The sequence below is a fragment of the Streptopelia decaocto genome (genome assembly GCF_964273445.1).
Source record: "Streptopelia decaocto genome assembly, chromosome: 4".
NCBI classification, from domain to species: domain Eukaryota; kingdom Metazoa; phylum Chordata; class Aves; order Columbiformes; family Columbidae; genus Streptopelia; species Streptopelia decaocto.
Window position 1 is genome coordinate 53,066,947 of NC_138658.1, and position 21,705 is coordinate 53,088,651.

General features: G+C 41.9%; 1 protein-coding gene across 3 annotated transcripts in view; it reads right to left on the minus strand.

Annotated features, from left to right (window-relative positions):
• The window catches only part of LIMCH1 (LIM and calponin homology domains 1), a 179,179-nt gene that overhangs the window by 9,421 nt on the left and 148,053 nt on the right, over window positions 1-21,705 (minus strand). For all 3 annotated transcript variants that reach the window (XM_082052114.1, XM_082052115.1, XM_082052116.1), the window contains 9 exons: window positions 12,961-13,054; window positions 10,588-10,760; window positions 9,815-9,920; window positions 7,735-7,763; window positions 6,676-6,759; window positions 4,939-5,031; window positions 3,812-3,916; window positions 2,285-2,421; window positions 1,384-1,505 (listed from right to left, as the gene is read on the minus strand). In XM_082052114.1, coding sequence (XP_081908240.1) covers window positions 1,384-1,505; window positions 2,285-2,421; window positions 3,812-3,916; window positions 4,939-5,031; window positions 6,676-6,759; window positions 7,735-7,763; window positions 9,815-9,920; window positions 10,588-10,760; window positions 12,961-13,054 — 943 coding nt within the window. The remainder of the gene's footprint in view (window positions 1-1,383; window positions 1,506-2,284; window positions 2,422-3,811; window positions 3,917-4,938; window positions 5,032-6,675; window positions 6,760-7,734; window positions 7,764-9,814; window positions 9,921-10,587; window positions 10,761-12,960; window positions 13,055-21,705) is intronic.

A 21,705-nucleotide genomic window follows, 5' to 3' on the forward strand; every position in this document is an offset into this window, starting at 1 on the left:
AGAGGTGGGAAAATCTCAATACTTGTGATAAAATGCTTTTGTCAATACTTACAGACCAGCATAGCTTGTGGGCACACAATAAAGGAGACACAAGATGTACTGTAACTTAAAAATAAGTTCTTGGAAACCCCACAGAAAGTCAGAGACAGGCTCTGCTACACCAGAAGAGCTCTACATGACAATGTTCCTCTGCATTACCTTCACATACACATGACCTGCCCTGCTGCTGCATCTCAGTTTCTGAAGGGGGAAAGGGAAAGGTCAAACAGCTGTCCATGAGTAGTGCTTGGGAAAATAAAGTATTTCTGTCCTAAGGAAGGAAGAACCAGAGAGACAGAAACTTCTTGTGTTGCCTGAAGATCCAAACTTCTCAATAGCAAGAGTTAAGAGGAAGGTGGTGCAGATACTGCTCTCTGTGAGCCTACAAACAGATTTCTTCTCTTGTAATTTGCTTCTGTGTTTCAGATGGTCGCACAAGGCTCAGTGACAGTAACAGCCTTCGAGCCATAAGCAATGATCTGTGTGATGCCCAAGCAGCCGACCATCCCATCTTTGAGACAGAGTGCACTGCCCGGATCCTTCCAGACAAATTTTGTGGCTCACAGGGCAGGGAGAGCCTTACCCTGTCATGCACCAACGATCTGGTTTAGAGGAAAAGGAAAAACTGTACTGGGGCCTATGAAAGGCCCATTCCCGATTTTCAGTATCAAGAGAAAAAAACAAAAACCCAAACCAACCAACGCCACCTAGTTCTGACTAGTTTAAGAGCTTAAGGAGAGAGCAAGTATGTAATGCTTTTAAGGGGCAAGAAAGGAGCTGTCAGAATCTATGTAGGGCATCAAGCTGATTAAAAGAACCTAGACAAAATCTATTCATTTTAACTGCTATCAGACATTTCTAACAACAAAATTGAGATAACTGTTATTTTAGACTTGGCTTGAAAAGTTTACACGTCACAGGTAGTGATTTCTAAGTGATTTCTGCTGGACTGAGATGGATGTAAAGAATCTAATTAGATATCAAAACAGAAAATAAATGTTGGAAATATGCTCTCTGTATCAATATAAATCCTATATGTATGTAAGATTATGTAAAAGGTGGAAGATAATTGTGTTTAACTACTACTATGAACATGTGGGCTTATAAATGAGATTCTTATCTGCAGCTGAAACACTAATTTCTGATGAAATTTCAAATTTCATTTTAACGTATTTATCTTTACTAAAAGAAAACAACTTTTGCATCTGAGACATTCAAATTTTGAAGATATACATGTGCTGCTAATTTCCAAAATTATCTGAGTTACATTTCAAGCCACTGTAAATACCTGTGAGTTTTCTATCTGGAAAAGAATACACATGTATGAAGAATCTTCACCCTCACCCTGAGTCAATGGCAGATTCAGCCTGGCAGGTGAGCTGCGCTCCATCGTTGTCACCTGCTGCTCCTGTTCACCTCCCTTCAAGATATCTGTCTCTGGGTGTCCTGAGAGCACTTTATTTCCACTGCCAATATAAATAAAGCACATTGTATAAATAAAGTCAGGAAAAATTCAACCTAGAATCTAATGGCAAAAATCAGAATTTTGAATGTCAGTCTGTTTTTTACAACAGGTTTTTTTGTTATTGTGTCAGCAACAACAAAGCAATATACAGTCATGAATTAACAGGTCTCCAAACATGCCCAGTCTTTCTGCTTCCCTTACACAGTGCCACTCACACTCACGAAAGATTGTTCTGGATTTGCAGAAAATGTCTTCTTTGCCAGAGAAACACCTTTTCTCAGTGTTCAGCATCATCAGACGCTTCTTGTCTTTGTGAAAGTTGTTATTAGCAGTTGGGCAAAGACCAGGACTTTGAACACCACCTGGCAAGTTTGGGTATGGCACTTCCAAGACGACAGCCAAAGAATCTCACACAGATTCTGAGTGAAAACAGCTACTGCTCCTTTACTGCTCCAAATGGCTCGTGAAACTTGCACACACGACACAGTGCAGGGACATACAGAGGTGTCTGAACTATCTAAGCTCCACTGTGGTCGATGTGACAGAGTTTCAGCACAGCCATATGGTGAAAAGACAAGCCTTCTGATGTGCAAAACTAGCACTGCACATTGCCATTGTGTAAGCCTGCAGCACATGAATATTGATCAGGATATATTATACCCATCACCAGGCCAGCAGATGCTGATGCTCCAGCGTTAATCAAAGGCAGATGTGACATCCCAGAAGTTTACAGAAAACAAAGCTCCACAGGACCAAGAAATACTTAGGCTTGATCCATACCTTCTCTTTTCCTGCCAGAGTTCATTTTCCTTGCTTTTCAGAGATGGCATAGTGTCCTGCTCCCAGAGCAGCTTTTTCTGCTTTGTAACTTCTTTTTGTTTGCCTTCCTCTGGAGAGCTGTTTGAATCAGTTGTGTTCTAGAAGAGAGCAGGGGAGGGAACAAGGATCTTGTCTTGAATCTGGCATCAGCACATGCATGAGAAAAGCACAGCCTGCCCCCAGACATATCATGTTGACACACCTTATTATCATAAAGAGTATTTCGTGTTACAGAGTGGATTCATTCGATTTTGCTAAGGCTAACTTTGGATTTAACAAAGACTTCGGCTAAAACAATGAAATAACTGTATTAAATTGAGCGTGAAACAAAAAAGTGCTGGACTGACCAATTATGAGATGGTGTCCCAGATGACAAAATAAAACTTTCCACTACATGTTTTTGGCAGAACTCCTTGAATGACTTTGAGAGTCTAGACAGTCTCCTGTTGGACTTGGGAGGACTTTGTGAGGCACTTCAGCTTGTTGCCTTTGCCTAGAAGGAGAGCATTACTCACCTCTTCCAGGCATTCTCAAATGGCAACCGCAGTGCTACCAAAATGGTACTGGAGTGGGTCATACCTGACTGGTGGAGCTTGAGTAAGTCATGGCATGAGATCCTTCACTTCTGGGTGCAGGCACTGCCCCGAATGTGGCATAAGCAACTCCACCCAGGAAGTTATTGCTACACAGCCACGTGGAAAATGGGCCATGGCTGATGCGCCTGACCAGGGATGAGTGATAAGAGAGGGCAGGAAGGGTGAAAGGAGAACCAGATCATACAGTACTCCTAATCCTGGAGGTGAATGGAAAAAGGCAGATGATTTCTTGGGTGTGGGTGCCTTAGGCAGGAGAAAATTACGTCTGGGAATGCCACGTTTATTCTGCTGATCTCACCTGGGGTGTCATTCTCTGATCTCTGGTGAACACTTATTTGATTAGATGCTAGATACATTGAGTTAAACATTTTGTGCCATATAACAAAAAATTTTAAAAAAATTATCAGAGAGTGAACATTCTTCTGTTTGTTTTGCTACATTCCTAGGATGGATGGTGGGAGAAAAAAGGAAGGAAAGTGGGGAAGCAGTATTCTGTCTCATTTAAGGTGTGCTTAAAGCACTGTCTTGCATCCAAGATTTTGGATGCAGAGAAATCACTTCAGATTTTGTTGCCTTTGATAAGGTATTTGAAACAAATGTAAACCAGTGACTATCTTTTTTACAGCACCAGTTAAAGAAGAGAGGTAACTGCAAAGAAAGCATCACCCTCAGCTCTAGTCCAAAAATAGGATGGTAGCAGTTTCCTTGAGAGTATGGCTCTTCGGTCATAAAAATACAAGAGCTATAGCAGTCTAAGCTATCACCAGTTATGGAAGCGATCCAGGGAACACTCCCACTCTTTCCAGACTTTGTTAGCCCTTAGGCAAAGAATTAAATTTTGCACTGAAGATGGCTTAGACTTTATTGCCTTACTACTCCATGAGAAACTCACCACTGTCTTGTTTCCTTCAGTGGTAGAGGAAGAAGAGGAGAGGAGCTCAGCAGAGTTTGAAGAAACAATAAATGGAACTACAGTATCTTCAATTATTTTACGTTCCTGAAAAAAAACAGGATCAGAAGAGAGTGGGAGTTAAAAATACAGAATATCATCTATGAGCTTAAAAAGCAGAAGCATAAAGTTTGGCTACAAGTGGTTTAGCAGGTTGCTAACCACTTCCTCTTGGATTATCGGGGCTTCATTCTGCTCCCTGTCCCTGTGTCTTCTGGCTCAGGGGGCTGGGTACACAGAGAACAACTGGTCTTACTGTTAAAGACTGAGGCAAAGAAGGCCTTAAGTACCTCAGCCTTTTCCTCATCCTCTGTCACTATGCTTCCCCCTGCATTCAATAAAGGATGGAGATTCCCCACAGCCCTCCTTTTGTTGCTATTGTATTTACAGAAACATTTTTTATTGTTTTTTTATGGCAGTAGCCAGACTTAAGTTCTAGTTGGGCTTTGGCCCTTCTAATTTTGTCCCTGCACAACCTCACAGCATCCTTGTAGTACTTCTAAGTTGCCCACCCCTTATTACAAAGGTCATAAACTCTCCTTTTTTCCTGAATTCCAGCCAAAGCTCTCTCTTCAGGCAGGCTGGTCTTCTTCCCCACCGGTTCATCTTTTGGCACAGGCAGATGGCCTGCTCCTGCACCTTTAAGATCTCCTTCTTGAAGAATGTCCAAGGCCAGTTTCCAATATATTACACGATCAAGCTCCAGGCAGACAACCATTTCATCTGGAGTTCCACCAAGTCCAGGCACCAAGTATCGGCCAAAACTCACAAGGCTCAGCCTCCGCAGGGAAGTCTAAGCGTGTCCAGACACAATCATACTGGCTCACCCTGACTTGAGCAGCAATTAGACACCTCCGCCTCTGTGGAGCTTCTGAGGATACCCGTTTAAATATTTAAATATTTTTCCCCAGCACCCATGGTACTATTTAAGAGAAATAATCCTCCTGAGAAATCAGTCTTGAGAAGGCTTTACATTAATTTATCTAGGTATGGTATTTTTGTAGTGGTGTTAGTGGGTGCATCTAAAAACAAAAAAGCCAATAAATAACCTCCTCCTTTGAGCCTTATACCTCCTCGTAGTATCTACGCTCCTCCTCTTCAACTTCTCTCTGGGCTTTTTCCCATTCCTCTTTCAGCTTGTCCTGTTCCTTCTGGTACTTTTCCTGTAAGAGGATACAAATACAGGTAAATTCAGAGCATTCTATATTAGGAGTAAATTCTATAGTATCTCCACAGTGAAAATGAACCTGCTAAGAGTGGTTTAAACAGAAATAGGATGAAATAGGAAGACAAAAATTTGAAACATTCATGGGTGTCAAAAAAACTTCTTTTCCTCCTCTCTCCACTTTTTTTCTAGCACTTACATTTAACACCTTCAAGCCAGGAGAAACTTTTAACTTAATAGTAGCTGTTTAATTTGTTAGAAGTTCTAAGATCTTTAGTCAGAATTGAAATTTATGCTCAACAATTTCAATAATCCCTTATTTATCATACTGTATTAAGAGTTCCAAAAAGCTATCACATGCCCCAAAACACTAGGGCATGGATTTTACGTTACTAACTTCAGCAAAGTAGCATAAAAACAAGCATGTTTTTCAGATACTGGTACTAATTTAAGAGAGATGCCAGTACAATTTAATGAATGATGAATACCTGTGCAAGTTTAGACGATAAGTCTGTGTAAAGATAATAGTGTGTAAAAGTTTGAAGAGGGTAAGCTTATAACTGGCTAAGTAGTTTAGTTTCCTCCTTGATGGAATCAATTCTTGAGAATTGTTTTCATACAGTTTTGCATGAAAAAAATATTTCAAAGATATGTTTAAAATTACTTGACAGAACTGGTTTTAATATGGGGAAAAATGTTGATTTCCATATCCCTTTTACATCAGTTCCAAATCCTGTTCAAATTAGAAACCACAGAAGAGATGCATTTACTATTGAGAAAGCACCCGCATATGCCAGAAAAATTATGATAAGAATTTTATACCATTTTAAGAGGAAACAACCATATTAAATAGAAAGAAACAATCTCAAGAAAGCAGTAGAGACTCATATAAGTGATTCTTAAAAGATTAAAAGACTGCATTTTATTATTCTCCATCCATTGGCAGTTTGTTCTTCTGTTACATGGAGGAAAGTTATGATTTCTTTGGCATCAAACCCAATCACAGTTTCAAAAGACACTACTGATTGAGGAGGAAATTCAAGTTCTCAGGGCCACTGCACTTCTCCCAACTGGGACACAAAACCGGACCTTCGACAGCTTACTCCACCACTAGGCAAAACCACTGGTTGTTTTGGTTGTTTTCAGGGGGTTTACCCTCCCACAAAAAAACCCAACAAACCCTTCATGTCCAAATTTGGGTTGATGTTTTCCAAGAACCACCTCTGAACAAAGCAGAAGTCTACAAAAATCTATTAAGACCATCATTTTAGAGAAGAGTTCCATAGGTGTCAGGGTCAGCCAACTGTCAGTCTTGAGAAAGAGTCTCCAAGTAATTAAGAGTCTCGCAGTACATGCTCAACGTACTTTAAATATAGTTGAATATCAAGATTTGGTTTAACTCCCCACTGGAATGCAGAACTAAGTCCTTTAGGTCTTTCCTTTGAGTGGGGAAGTGGGACATAAGGGTGCTCAAACCACAGAGAACACATGTATATGCTCATTTCATTGCTCATCTGCCACAGAATTTGCTCAAGCATCCACAGAGGAAGTGAAAAACATGACATGACATGCCCAACTTCTGCCCAAAGGGACAATTCAACAACTGAACCACATGGTGGAAGAGACGCAGTTTCTTCCTTACCTGTAGCAAGCGTTCTTGCTCATGCTGCCACCTTTCCTGGCGCTTCCGCTCTTCTTCCGGATCCCAGGACCAGAAATTGAAACGCTTGTGCGAAGGAAAAGCAAGCTGTTAGACCTCGATACTATACTTCACAAGGTGATCAGAGAAAGTCGCACTTCATCTGACCCACCCCTGGGGGCGATGTTAAAACGGGAAACCGAGAACTAAATAATGGTTCTCTCAGCAGACAATATTCTGAGCTTCACTGACAATTAGGATTGCTCACAGGTATCCAAATGATAAAATAATAATTTGGTTTGCAAAGAAAGGCTTGAGAAACTTCAACTAGAGGGGAAAAAATGGAAAAAGATCTGGAAGAAAGCTCTAAGCAACTCTGAACAGGGATATCTGCAAGTACTCAAATTTAAAGAAAATCTCTGGTTTGCTTCTCTATAATCTTCTGAATAACATGCAAAGCAATTTGTGATTGTAAAAGACATTCTCTTTTTTCATATGGTTGCCAGTACAATAGCCTATAGCTTTGTTTAAAATTTTTATCCATAATGAAATAAAATCTTGGGCTTCACTAAAGATGTCATTACATTACACATTTATATGTTTATAATCAATGGCAATTTCAGACAGTTGATGTCATATTTCTTTCAACTAAGAGTCGTATTAGAATCTGATAGGATGAGATTATGTCTTTTATAATGTGACAAACAGTATAGGAAATAGTGTAGCCTTTGTGGTGTTTGTTAGCTTTTTTTTTTTTTTTCCCTCGTTGTGGAGACAGTAGTATTGTGGTCTCCTCTAATTTCTCTGCATTTAAAATACAATGGATAATTTGGAGTTACATATTATTTGGGGATCACAAACTTTAGTGGTTCTTCACACCAGATTCAGACCAGGTCTTGATGTACATTGTATTTTTTGTCTCTCATTTCCATCACAAAACAACAACAACAACCACCAAACCTCATTCTGATTGGGGACTTTATGAGACAGTTTGCTTAAAAAAAAACACTTTTGCCAAACACACACCTCTAAACCAAACAAAAATGCAAAAAAGATACTCACATTTGATTTGTCACCACTATCAGAATCAGCTATTAAAAAAAAATAAAAGGAAAAATTAAATTTAACACAGCAATACATGCTTAGCCTGCAATCAAAGCTACTGTGTCTGTATAAAAACGCTTCATGTTAGTTTTGTATTTGCTCCCATAACCAAATGCAAGTATGAATCAAAGCAAATAAACCAGAAAAACAGATTACACCCATCACCAACAAAACTACTTTCTATCTGGGTATAGAGAAGCGCAATACTAACTAACAACAGGTTCTACTCTACCACTACCTAATGCCGTCTACTTCTGGCCACAGATGTTAGCAGTGTTCGGACACTGAGTGCTACCTACTTTGATCTACTTTTCCCTTCGTGATTCAGAGCAAGGAAGGAAAAAGCACAGCAAAGCTAAAAGGATGGCACTACACTACTCAAGAGCAACAGTTACGAAGAGAACCACTGCCATTTTCTATTCAAATGTCTTTGAAAATTAGGCTGAATTAAAGAAATTAAGGAAAAGGTATTTATAGGCAAGTGATTTCATTTGGGTGCCTGAAAACAGAGTATTACAACAATGTGCAACCCAACAGCTCTTTGTCAACTGTGCAGTAGGAACAGACACTTTCTACAAAAGCAAGAAGTAGAACAAGTCCCCGTGATCATCAGCTTTCACCCAGCCCCGCGTCCGAAGACACCTATGCCTGGAGGCAGCAGAAGGGCTGAAGCTGGTCTTAGCACCACATTTACCTGACTGCGAGAAAAACTGTGAACGCCGCCAGTTGTTGCGAACCCTAAGCGGAACCGCAGCCCCGCGGGGCGGCTCTGCAGGCAACGGCACGGAGACAAAACAAGAAACACAGCGCGGTCAAAAGGCGATGACAGACTCTCAGACCCGAGCCTCCTCAGCCATGAGAGGGATTTTGACTACAACTGCTTCGGCCCATCGCAGCTCCTTTACAATGGACCTGCAGATCGCACGGATTGCCCGTATTTAAATGTTACTTTTGTATTGTGGCACCTAACCTCACCCGAGAGCTCCAGCACACCAGTGCCAGGCACAGGCAGCCACCCCTTCAAGTCTTTGCCTGCCACTCATTCATTCCTATGGCAGATACACATTTTAAAGGATTTTGTGATTCTTCAATGCTGTATGTGCTGTGAACACTAGAGAGCAGCCAAGTGTTTCAGCATCACTCAGAAAATAGGTGAGAGTGAAAAATAGGTGAGTACATTCTGTTACTTAATGGGTAGATTGCTCTGTGTCTAACATAAAATGATATTGTTCACAAAGCCTATTTGGAAAGCACCCCTTGCACTTAAAACAAGTGAGACTTAAAACAAGTGAGACTACTCCTTTTCAAACAATCCTGTTTGCCACAGTGGATCACCTTCAGTAGTTTCAGTCTTGAAAACACAAAGGATAATCAATATATTACCTGTACATAAACTAACAACCTAATAAGTTCTCAAGGGGAAGAAAACTTCAGATGATTTTTCTGTCTCTCTTTCACAATACTTACATATAAGCACCTCTAAAATCAATATAAAATCAAGCTACTAAACTTTGTCAATCTCAAGCAAAACTTTGTCATGAAGGCAAAAACCCGAAAGTTCTGCTTTGCAAGAACTCATGATGAGCATGGGTCAAAGGGATGTGGACAGATATGTGTATTGTTTGTCTATGAAAAGGAGCTCCACATGAACAGCTGAGGGCAGAATTTATCTCCAGAAGTTTTCATTGTCACATAAAACCACTTGCTAAGTCATTTTCATATGTGAGCAGCAGTAGTAATAAAATACAATACTCATTGACATGATAGAGCTTTTATTGCTAGGCCAGGTAAGTGCAAGATAGGGCTCTCCCTGTCCCCCTTCATTGTGTCACAATTCTGCTGTTGTATTTAAGGGGAACAACCACAACAGTCCTTTGAATCGCAGGGGCCACACTACTAATATCAGTCAGATGAAACTAGAAAATAACCATTTTAGCTCCAAACCCCTCCAGGTCATTGATTAGGCACTCCTACCTGAACATCACACACAGATACCCAGTTACTGTCCAGCTGGGCTCTCCAAATGCTCTTTGCTCACCTTGTAGACCAGAATTCTGCAGAGTAACTTGGCTGGTCTCAGGTAGTTTCTTTAAAAATGGCAATACTACACTCCCCTCTTGATCCAGGGCTTTTGGTTTCATCATCTGTTTAGACATTTGGGAGCAGAAAACAGCATTCAAAAATCAGCAGGTTCAATCAAAGATTAACTTAAACCTTTTCTTCCTATCTTCTGAATCAACATTATCAAAGATCAAGTCTCTGTCTCCAGAATTATAACATGGAGTTGCAATACTGGAGTCCTGGAAATAACCAGTAGCTGGTTTTTGTTGGCATTCACACTGCCCTGCACACCAAAGCCGATCCTAACCCAGGACCAACATCTAACTTACCTGACAGAGCAGTATGGTCATGGTCATTTGTTACCTCTGCTACCACCTGCACTTGTTCAGCACTTCAAGAGGACTAAGAGGGTATGCTCCACTGTCTACACCTTTGGGATACTCTGCCCTCCCAACATGCAGTGGGACTGGGGTTTGCAGGTTAAGTTCTCATTTCTGCTCCAGCCAGTCCACAGGTTCAAATGCTACAAGCAGACACTGGGGAGTTCCTTTGGTGAGCAGAACTCTGGTGACCATAGGATTTGGAACAGAAATCATCCTTCAGGGTCATTCCCTGGCAGACTGTTTTGAATAAAGTCCTTATGTGACATTATATAGAGGAAAAATACCAATTTGCACAATAAACATTTCCTTGTGAGAGCATTCTTTTTTGTCTTGTTTTGCATTTCCTTTCTTTCTTGCCTGTACGTACCACTGGTGTAGCAGTGAGCTCTGCTTCCTTCTGCTGCTCCATTTCAGGTTTCTTCACATCTTTCTCATTTGAAGCAGCTTCCTCTGAAGGGACAGGACTGGGAAGAAATTCTAATCTCTTCACAACAGGGCTGACACAAGCTGCAGATGACTTGAATTGCTTTTGACCTGAACCTAATTCACACACACAAGAAATAATGTTCCAAGGTTAAGAATTTTTTCAAATAAAATGTAGACCTATCTCTTACAATCCAATTTCTTGCTGGATATACTGCAAGCCCATGAACTGGATATAAAAAAAAAAAAATCTTCTTTCTTCAACACAAGCAAAATTAATCTCCAAGAGAAGCCAAGGCTTCAAGGGTGAAATTCACTTGACAAAATGTAGGTGCTTATACTTGGGGACCATGGGGCACCCTTCATGGTCAATGAAGACAGAGAGGCAGTTCTTGGGGAAGAGTCACCCAAACTATTTCAGACACTTCTCTTCAGCTGAGATGATCTGTAACCTACAACATGCCTACTGAAGTATAGATCTCTTTACCGAAGTTGTGTGATGAATCCTATCCCCAGACAAGAAGCTATACCACAATTAACATGGTCTCACTGTCAACACTGGAGAGTATTCCAGATTGGCTGTTTCCATTAAACCATGTCTGTCAAGCATCAGACAGAAAAAAAAATGTGCTAATGTATTGGAATAACCTGGTTGGCATTCAGCTCTTAAAAAAACCCAACAAGTTTATTCTGGTTTATGGGAGAAGGAACTAGGAGTGGACAAACCTACAGCTGAGGACTGTGACAGCTAAACTACTGTCAGCTGGTACCACCATGGGAAGCAGAGCAGTTTTCAGCATCCCAGGCAGTACACAAGAACCAAGACATGTCTCTAACTGCCTAAAGTAGAAACTCCGCTTCATATCCTGTCCCCTCTTCAACCATGGCAGCTTCTGAATGTACATCTTTGACAGGCTAGGAGGGTGATCTATGAAAGAGATGCACTCCAAGGATCCACTAAAAATATGCACACAAGCAGAGGCAAGAGCTGCTCCTGCTGCCAGGCAGATGCACACACAACCTGGGAGCAGTTCCCACACCATTAGTGGTGCAGGGGTCACAGTATGGAAGTATCTGACTTGCACTGAACACCAGAGGAGGCTGCTTTTTCTACAAGAAGGTCACACAGTTTGGACCATATCTATCCCTCCAAAGCAAACATAATGAAAACACATGTTCCTTTACTATTACGATTTTTGCAATGCTATCTCAGTTTTGCTTGGCAGCCAATATTAAACTTTGCTATCAATACTTAACGTTTAGCATTTCTCACAGGTGTGGAGTCTGACACAATGTGGCTTTGTGATTTGTAGACAAATATCACCAGCTCATCACTGCTGACTCTTGAGAGCAGAATTTGGTTGGTTCACCACAAGACTGCAGCTTCTACATTACCTGCCAGGTGCAAGTCAAGATTGTTAACCTCTGTGCTTTGGCATCTATGAGACAAAGTAATTAAGTCAGCTAATGAGCCCTTGCTAACAGCCCATGTGCTTCAGAGTTTTGCAGCACATCAAGAAAAGCCCGGATACGCTTCTAATCTTGGGGGAATGATACCCCATTGATGTTTGAGGGCAAAGCTCAATTAAGTCACATTTACCCTCAAGAAATATGAGCATTATGTAATCGCAGCCAGAGATTTCATTTAAATACCTACTTCAAACAGTACTTTTTACTTATCCATATCAAGTTGAACTTCGATAGACTCATCTTAAAAAATTAACAACAAATGACCATGAACTTAGTATGATAGAGAGTAGCAGACAAAATGCCTACTCAAAGGTAACGTTTCAGAAACACCTTTTTGAGGAAAATAGCTTCAAATCTTACCAGCAAATTCCTTTCCCCAGATCAGGAATCATGCATAAAGGCTTCAAAGTAGAAAATCAGGGGTGTGTGCAATACTGTCCATTTAAAGCCCCTATGATGACTGATGTGGCCCTTTTTATTCTCCTTTCCCGTTTCTTAATGTCTTGGGAGAAAAAACACTAAACAGAAGCTATTACTGATGGATAGTTCTGCTCTGGTTGCACCTTTCATGGGAAGGGGAGCCTAGAGCAGGCTGTCTAGCACCCTGTTCAAAAAAACCCTCCAGCCATGGGGACTCTACCACGTCACTGGGGAGACTGTTGCACTGAATGATTGTTCTTACCGTAAAAACTTTCCTATGTTGAGATTTCTGTCAACTTCTGCATTTTCTAATAAACCCTTTTGGTGTTGCTGCAGATGCACTTATGGGACTCCTGCCACAGGGCAGGCCTAAACCCCAGCCCCATGGTGGGCAAGGGCAGGGGTGAGGGCAGCAGCAACCACCCACCTGGGGACGGGCACGCTGGGCTGGCAGGTCCTGTGTTTCCAGGGCTGGCCTCGACCTGCTGGCTGGCAGCTGCCTCTGCTTCCACCGGGGAGGCCTGCAGGGAGTAATACAGTAGAAACACAGTGAGCACGGTGGAAATAAAAGTAAGTGTTAATTCCTCAAGGCAGCATTTGCTGCTTCTTTGTAATGTGTTTGAACCAGATTGGTTTAGCACTCAGCAGGGAGCTGGGAAGTACGTTTTGGAGCAGTACGTGCTTCTCAGGTGTTGAATCACTGGGCTTTAATCTCCTTTTCAAACAGTTCATCAGCAACCATCATGCAATTGGTTTGGAATAGCTCCTAGAAGCTTTTAAAATGGTAGGATATCTTGGATTGTGTTAGCTGGAGATAAGCATACATTTCACCCCCAGTTTCCTCTTCCAGAATAACACAAAAACGTATGCATTAGTGAATACATAGCACATACTAAGGTTTGAAAAGTGGCAAAGTAATTAAATACTTCCTTTATTTCACGGTTGTCTAAACAATCTGTTATCTGAAGGGAAAAGTCAGAGTCGGTATTAAAGGTAATGAAATACTTGAAACACTATTAAGAGAGGGCTGAAAAAATATCGTGAGACCATATCAATCCAATAATCCAAATGCCTTTGAAAAGCCAGCTTCCTGACCCAGGACAAGGCTGTTGCAGGGCTAAAACCACACTGTCAAAACAAGGGTAGCACTTCAGCTGATCTATTTAGCAGCTTCCACCAGACATCCGCTTTCCCAGCAGGCAAATCAAGAAAAATCTGCAGCAAACTGATCAGCCACTGCACAGTGCTTCTAATGCATGAAAGATCTAGAAAATGGCACATTAAACATAGGAAAAAAAAAACCAAAAAACAAAAAACAAAACCAGACTGCTTTTAGAAATAAGAAATAGCATACTTCAGAAGTAGTCTATTCTAGACTCGCTTTCCTGTCCTCCTCCCATTCCTCCATCTTATTAACAGCTGCAAGGGAGGAAACTTGATGAAATTTCCTCTTTTCTGGGGGCAGGATTCAGACCTCTACCTTCTGCACGTATTCTGTTTCCCATCCCTGCAGATCCACATGAGCCTCATCTGTATGTCCCCCATGAAGAGCAGACCTGGGCTCTCTTGGTCATTGGGGATGTCCACTGGTAGTGCCCACAGGACACCAATGCCTGTGGACACACTCTGGCTCCACAGAGCTTTGCTGCTGACAGTGCTTGGGAATCCCTGCCTCTCTTCTCTCTGGAGGGTGGAATGGTCCAGAGAAAGGCAGAGACCGTGTCTGGGAAGACGCCCTGTGAGGAAATGGTGGGGATCAGTGTGGGGCCATGGCCAGGGGCAGCAACTCAGGCAGGGCCAGTGAACGATGCTGGGAACAGCAGAAGGAGCCTGTGGTTGCTGAGGGCTGTGCTGTCACCTCACAGCACAGCAAGTGCCAGGCCGCAGCCATCAGCCTCTACAAGTGACAGCATGTCTCCTCTTATGTGTGCTAGGGCTGGCTGCTCACCCTCTGTCCCACCGCCTGGCACTGTCCATTGCACCCTCACCACCACCCACCTGAATCCTGTGCCCCAGCCAAGACATGGGCACACACAGAATCACAGAATCATTTAGGTTGGAAAGGACCTTTAAGATAATTGAGTCCAACCATAAACCCAGCACTGCCAACTCCAACACTAAATCATGTCCCTAAGTACCACATCTACACATCTTTGAAATACCTCCATGGATTGTGACTTAATCATTCCCTGGGGAGCTGGTTCCAGTGGTGGATTAACCCTTTCAGTGAACAAATTTTTCCTAATATCCAATCTAATCTTCGCCTAGTGCAACTTGAGGCCATTTCCTCTGATCCTGTCACTTGCTACTTGGGAAAAGACACCAACACCCATGTCGCTACAGCCTCCTTTCAGGTAGTTGTAGAGAGGGACAAGGTCTCCCCTCAGCCTCCTTTTTCCAGGCTAAACACCGGTGGTTCCATCAGCCACTCCTCACAGGACTTGTGCTCCAGACACTTCACCAGCTTTATTGCTCTTCTTTGGACATGTTCCTCTCCTGCCTAAAAGTGGATCTTGAACTGGACAAGGCAGGGGATGAAATACACACTCCAAAAGGGAAGCATGGAAAGTTCAAGGACCTCTTCTCTGACACGTCCACCTGTGAGCACATGCATTCTGAGAGCAAACAAGGCATGGAGCTCTCCTTCCATGTGCCACATGCTCCAAGGAGGGATGGTCACTGGAGGGGAGGCACAAGCTAAAATATAAGCTCCAGTAAGAAATGCTCCAGAGACTTCAAGTCTTGTGCCCCAGTGGGTCTTGCCCCTTGTCACTCTGTTGCTGTTTTCTCCCATCTAACTCTTCTCTCCCTTCCCCAGTCCATCTTCATGTCAGCTTGTGTTTCAATGAGAGCTTTCTCCCCCTTCCTCAGTGCCAGCAGAAGACTGCAACTAAAGAAAGTGTCTCCTTCAGCTCTGGTCATGGCTCCTGACAAGAGAGCTGCCAGGGGAGAAACTACTGGAAAACTCTCTGTTCATTCCTGACCTTGCTCAATGCAGAAATAAGCATTTCTTTTCTCCATGAGGACAGTCAGGTGGTGTAACAGGCTGCCGTGACAGGTTGTGCCATCTCTGTCTGTGGAGTTTTTCAAGACTTGAAGGATCAAGCCCTTAGCAACCCACTCTGATCTCATGCCTGATCCTGCATTGAGCAGCAGACTCAGCTAGAGACCTATAACCTGAATTATTCTGCCACCTGACAACCTGCAAATCTCTGTTAAACCTAAACTAATGTTTTTTTAATCCAGAATTCAGGGTTGGCCCTGAACAAGGTATTTTAACTGGAAAATCAAAAGGCATCTACCTGACAACTCTACCCACTGTGCCAAAGCATAAGCCCTTTCAAAGAAATTTTTGCAAATGTCAAGTATTAATATTATTATTATTATTATTATTATTTGTAAAGCAATGGAACTCATTCTCCACTCTCAAAAAGCAACTGTCCAAACTTAAAAAAAAAAAAAAAGAAAAAAAGAAATTTAGCTTTAATTCCAACCTTAAAGGCTTTAAATCTATGTACAGTGATAAACTGGGGCCAATATGAAGAGTGTTAAACAGCATTACATACACCCAGGCAAGTCAAGTGCCAATGGCAATGACCCAATTTACCCATAATCTTTATATCCAGGAGGCTGAGTCAGGTACAGACATAGATGTTGTTTATAGAAATTATTTCAAAGGGGATTTAAAAAAAAAGCTGCTACTTGCTGCAGGAAAATTGAATTTTGCAATGGCAAACTGCAGCAGTTCTGTTCCTGCTCACGAGACTTGACTCTTCCTCCCCCCTCTGTTGAGCAATTAAATGCTAGTAACAGAAAGCTAAAAATATAAAAACTATTAGTAAGTAATTTATAAAAAAATTAAGTCAGCTTCACTGGGAGACTCTCATTCCCACTATATCTAATTCTATTTATAATACCAAGTAATGTAATATTATCTAGTATTTTATCCACAGGTATATGATACACTTAAGAAAATTCTTGTACTGATAGAGCTGATAAAATATATTTTCTACCACAGACTATCATCATTTCCATTTCACAAATGTTTTGTAATCAAATGATGATATTACCACTGAACATGAAAAAGGCATACAAACATTTCATTATACCTAAGAGGATTCTATTTTGACATTGACAACGAAAAAACAAACAACTTGGTGAGGGGCGTTTCTGAGGAGTATCAGAGGAACTCTTGCCCTTCGGGATGAAGGACCCCACAGCCTCTCAGCACTGCCCCACTGCAGGCACATGTCTTCTTGTGGGCAGAGCCATCGGTTTGCAGGACCACAGAGCCGGTCCATGTGCTGGCTCTGTTGCAGGTGCCTACAAGGGAAGTTCACACAACACCTCCTTGTCCACCACCACAGGTGAGGAGCCTGCAAGGGAAGCAGGAAAAATCTCACTGCATCGGGGTTGTGGTTTTCTCTGCCCCCAGATCCAGGCTGCTGTGAAGACCTCCTCAGCTCCTGAAATCTGAAGAATGCTGTCTACTTGCATTGGTGCTTTTATTACCCTATGCATCTAGCTACCCAGGAGTCAAAGTGAGATTCCCCATTTAGGACTTAGAAGCCTTAGTCCATGACGGAAAATTAAATATTGTGATTGCATTTGCAGTTATGAACACATCAGTAACAGAGGACAAAGCAACACCTCAGTTCTGCTAACCAAGGTATCCATTTAGCAAAGACACAAGCACAGCTGACTATAAAATTTTATCAAACATATGTTGAGCATGAAAATAAATTAGTTCAGTTTGTGGCAGACAAGATTTTAATCCCGTAAACTAGGATATCAGCCTAGGTATTTAACTAAGACCATACAAGCCAGAAATAGCCATGTTGCCTATTGTTATGGCAGAACCTTACACCCTTATAAAACCCTAAAAAGACAATACCTAGGAACTCCTAAAACACTGAACATCACAACTACTACAAGAATTCAAACTCCAAAGCAAGTCACAGTAGAACTTTATTAAATCTTATTGAAAATTAAATCAAAACGTAGGTCACTTAACACTACTTGTACACAAAATCACATTAAATATTGTTACTGTATTTTCTATGAAAACATGACAAAACAGGTTGTCTGGAATCAGCAAGAATGCACAGATATCAAGAACAATCGAGTTAGAACTACAGTTTAAATTCTGTAAAATCATGTAGGAATGAAATAGGTTCCAGTATCAATAGCCACATGTAGAAATTGCCTGATACTTCTTTCAAGCTTCTGATTGGAATTGTACATGTATCATTGACTTATAAATTTTCATACGATGATTTCCTCATTAAAGCTAGCATTTTCTGTCGCTGTGAATGGTAATGGTGCCATGACCTTGGGCTGCCACAGCTAAGTGCCTTGCATGCTATGCCAGCATAGCACTACAGCCAGAACACTGCTCTGACACGTTAAGTCATCTGTTTCATCTGGCAGCTGCATAATGCTCTGCTCAGCCCAGCTGTTGCAACTAAAGATCGGGGGGACCAGTAATTGACAGAGAAGCCTTGAAAGTGTTACAAGAAATAGTATGAAATATTCCTGATAGTCATTTTTCTAGAGTTATTACTGCTCAGTTGGGATGTAAAATAAGCTCCTGTCACTCACAGACTGAAAATTGCATGGGTGTCTGGAGGATGTGAGACAGATTTGGATGGCACACTAGATTCGTAACCAAATCCTGAGCAGAGCTCCCTTCTAACCGCTTTGAGGCTTTGCTGCCCTTACTTCTCATGCTAAACATTTCTCCCTTCAGGTAGTACAGCCCTCCATGCATCTTCCCGTGTGCAGCTCAAGGCAAAGCTGTCAATATGGAACAGATGTACTTACTCTACAAGTGTTTCTTATAATGAATCAAAGAACAAAGTCTTGTCCTACCAGATATGTACAAATCAGGATCTCAACCCTGCTCTCCTGTAGCTTGGCCAGCATCCCCCAACCGCAAGAAAGCTTACACTTTAATCTCAGTTCAATCGTTGGAGTTTTGAAGATGAAGGAGAGTGTTACTTGGATATATTTAAAAAGTTTATTTTGTGCCAAGCATGCAATGACACAAAATGGACAAGTTTAAGCTAGCTAGCAAAAAATTAAAAGAAAGCCAAAATCTCCCCCACCATCATCACCCCGCCCTGATCTTTTTAAAGTTGCTGTCTATATTTGTTTACTTTTTGGTTGATCAGAGCAAAACTATAATTAGAGCTATAACAAGCCAATAATCTCTAAATGCTCATACAAAGATTGGTTAAAATAAAATGATGCTACTCACTGACAAATTAATCCCCCTACACTAAGATCTGCACAAATATTGTTTTAAAACAAAATATTTACTTTGCCAACTTCTGATTCAAAGAGCTAGAGGATATAACTTCTCAGCATTTGTAATGCGTGTAACTGTTCTGTATAATGGAAAGAAAACACGACCTAATGGTTGACAGGTAGGACCAGGGTGAGATGGTTCTCACGTCATTGCTGGCATTGCCCTTGACTGGTCACTCAGTCTCCACGCCTTTGCCCCTGTTTTTCCAGCTGCAATAAGAGAGGTGTGCTTAACCTGCTGCCTCTCTCCACAGCATCTTGCTCTGCAAACACCAGTGAGATACTTTGATCCTGCTTGTAGGCCAAATCTATCCTTCCCAGCCTGAAATCATAGGCAAAACCTGCTAAGTTACTTAGAGTAAAGGTAAGTCTCTTGAAAAATCCGTGCCCCAACCTGGCCACCCTCCAATCTAAGTACTCTACCTATACACTACAAACACAAGTACAGTCTCTTGAAAATATGTTTCTTTACCATCTTTCCCACCTGCTACAGCTTTTTGCATCTCATTTCATAGTAAATTTAAGCAGGAGGTACATGTGTCCCAATCAGTCTCTGGCTGCCAATCAGATAGATTAACAGATAGGTGGGATGGTTCTCTGTCTAAAAGACAACCACCACTGAGGTCTCCCACATATGAAAGGACCCCTACACTTCTCTAGCTCCCCAAAAACCTCCATCATATTAGCATTGTAAGTGGTGTAACTTGACTAAACCATTTTCCAAACTTCAGGCCAAAAGAGCTGTGGAAATACAGCTGCACAGCATCTTCCCATATTGCAGACAAGGCCTGAGGCCAGCCGGACAGATTTAGAGCAGGGCTCCAGAGCTTCAAAGGGAAGCCTGCCAGGCGGAGAGAAGACAGGACTAGTCCATTTGACAACTGAACTGAAACAGCAGGAGAACAGCCCTATGAGGGATGGAAGAGGAGGAAGAAGGGGCATGCAAAGAACAGGAAGAAAATCAGAAGGGGAAGACAGGAGGGCCAAAGGTAACATATACATGAAAAGGAATATATACTTCACAAAAGAGAATCAGAGCAGAAAATTAATGAAGAAAATAGAAAAGCAAAACAAATTTCAGAGCAACTAGAGGAAAAAAAATACCCTCTAGAAACAGCATCTCTTAACAGGCAGAGGAACTAGTGCCTATGAATCTTATTCAAAGCCTGGGAAGGACATAGCTAACCAGAATTGTATCAATAAAGGAGAATATACAAATAAAGGCTGTAAGAGCAAGTTTAGAAAAGGCTTTGAAAACATGCTCAATTTGTAAAAGTTTTCTCAAGGCAAAAGAAATTAGTTGTTTCTTCCACTCCAGACAGCTCTGCTTCTTCATCTCAACTGCTTTTCTATCCCTATTTCTGTGGTCTTCTACTCCTCTCCTAAAAATTCTGTAGGGTTAAGCGTCAGACAAAAACAACAGCCCTGTTTTCTCCTTGTGGGAGGTGACACATCAGCAGCTTCAGAAGGTTTTCTTGCTTTCAGGAATGTGTAGCTTGGAAGCCTCATCCTGCTGGGGCAAAAAGCAAACCCTGTCTTCCTCTCTGGAGGTCTCAGTGATGGCTAGAGTTATTCAGCATCCTACCCAGCAAGAGGCAAGAGACAAGCCCAGGAGGCTCTTTTCTTTCCTAATCTGGGTTCCCAACCTTCCCAGGAGGGGTTATACCTTCAGAGAGGAGTTTAGCACTTCAAACTCTGCAGATGTGGTCTGACATGGTTGTGCTAGATGTCCAGAGACTGAAGTAAAATAGGTACGGAAAGAACTGAGTAAAATAAGTCCAGCATAGCTGCCTGATTCTTGCAGATAAGGCCTCAGACCAATCACAGCCATATCGAGCTGCCTACAGCAGTGCTGGTCTGTGTCCCAACGCACAGAGGGAAGCAGCTAAGCACCAGTACCATGCCCCATCTCTGTAACTTGAAGTCTAAGCCCTTCACATGCATAGCCAGGGCACTCCCATAGCTAAATTACTGCCCATGCTGTAGTCTAAGGCACGGGGACCTGGAGAATTAAAACAAAGCAGCTGGGTAAAAAGAAGGAAACACCTAGAAGGAACAGAACCTGTAATCTTATGTTAGCGAATTCTCTTCCAGCCACAGGCAGGTCTCTTCTTTCTCCCCATCATGCTCAGTGCATTCCACTTGTTTCCCCATGTCAGGTCCCCCTCAAAGCAGCCTCCTCTCCTTGCTCTGCCCTTGTCATGCTTGACATATACACCTTTGCTTGAAGCTGAAGCACCAGGAGTAATTATAATGATTTGCACTACGTAGTTACATTATTGACAAAATCATGAAGCTGGCAATATAAAATCCTTAGAGCAGAAAAACTCTGTCAATAGCACCATTTGGGTGCACACTCCTTCTCTAGAAGGCTTCATCAGGTGCACTCAAGCTTGCAAATCAGCAAGTATTCTGCAAATGTCAGCGCCATAAGGAATTGGAGAGTTCAAGTTCTTCTGCCTCTTTTTCCAATATCACCATGAGGGCTTAGACACTGGAAGCAGAAAACACACACTGAAAAATCTGCATTCAGATGGCCACATCATCCTCAAAACTGTAGAAAGGGAAAGATGAGAGGGCATCAAACAGGTACAAACACACCCAAGCCCTAACAGTCCCTTCTGCTGCTCTTCCATAGCTATACTGGTCTGGAAATCCTAAAAAAGGAGACAGTAATATTTTCATTCAGCTACTTTTCTGACTGTTATTGTGCTTCTAATGTACAGTGAGTTGACGCTCATTTTTATCCTTCAAACATTCCCACTACCAGCTCTGCCATATCAGACACAATGGTTACCTGGCTTTTCCCTTACAGTCAATTCATTTTGACAGGAGCAGCCTCTGCTTTGCCATTCCTGCCTGC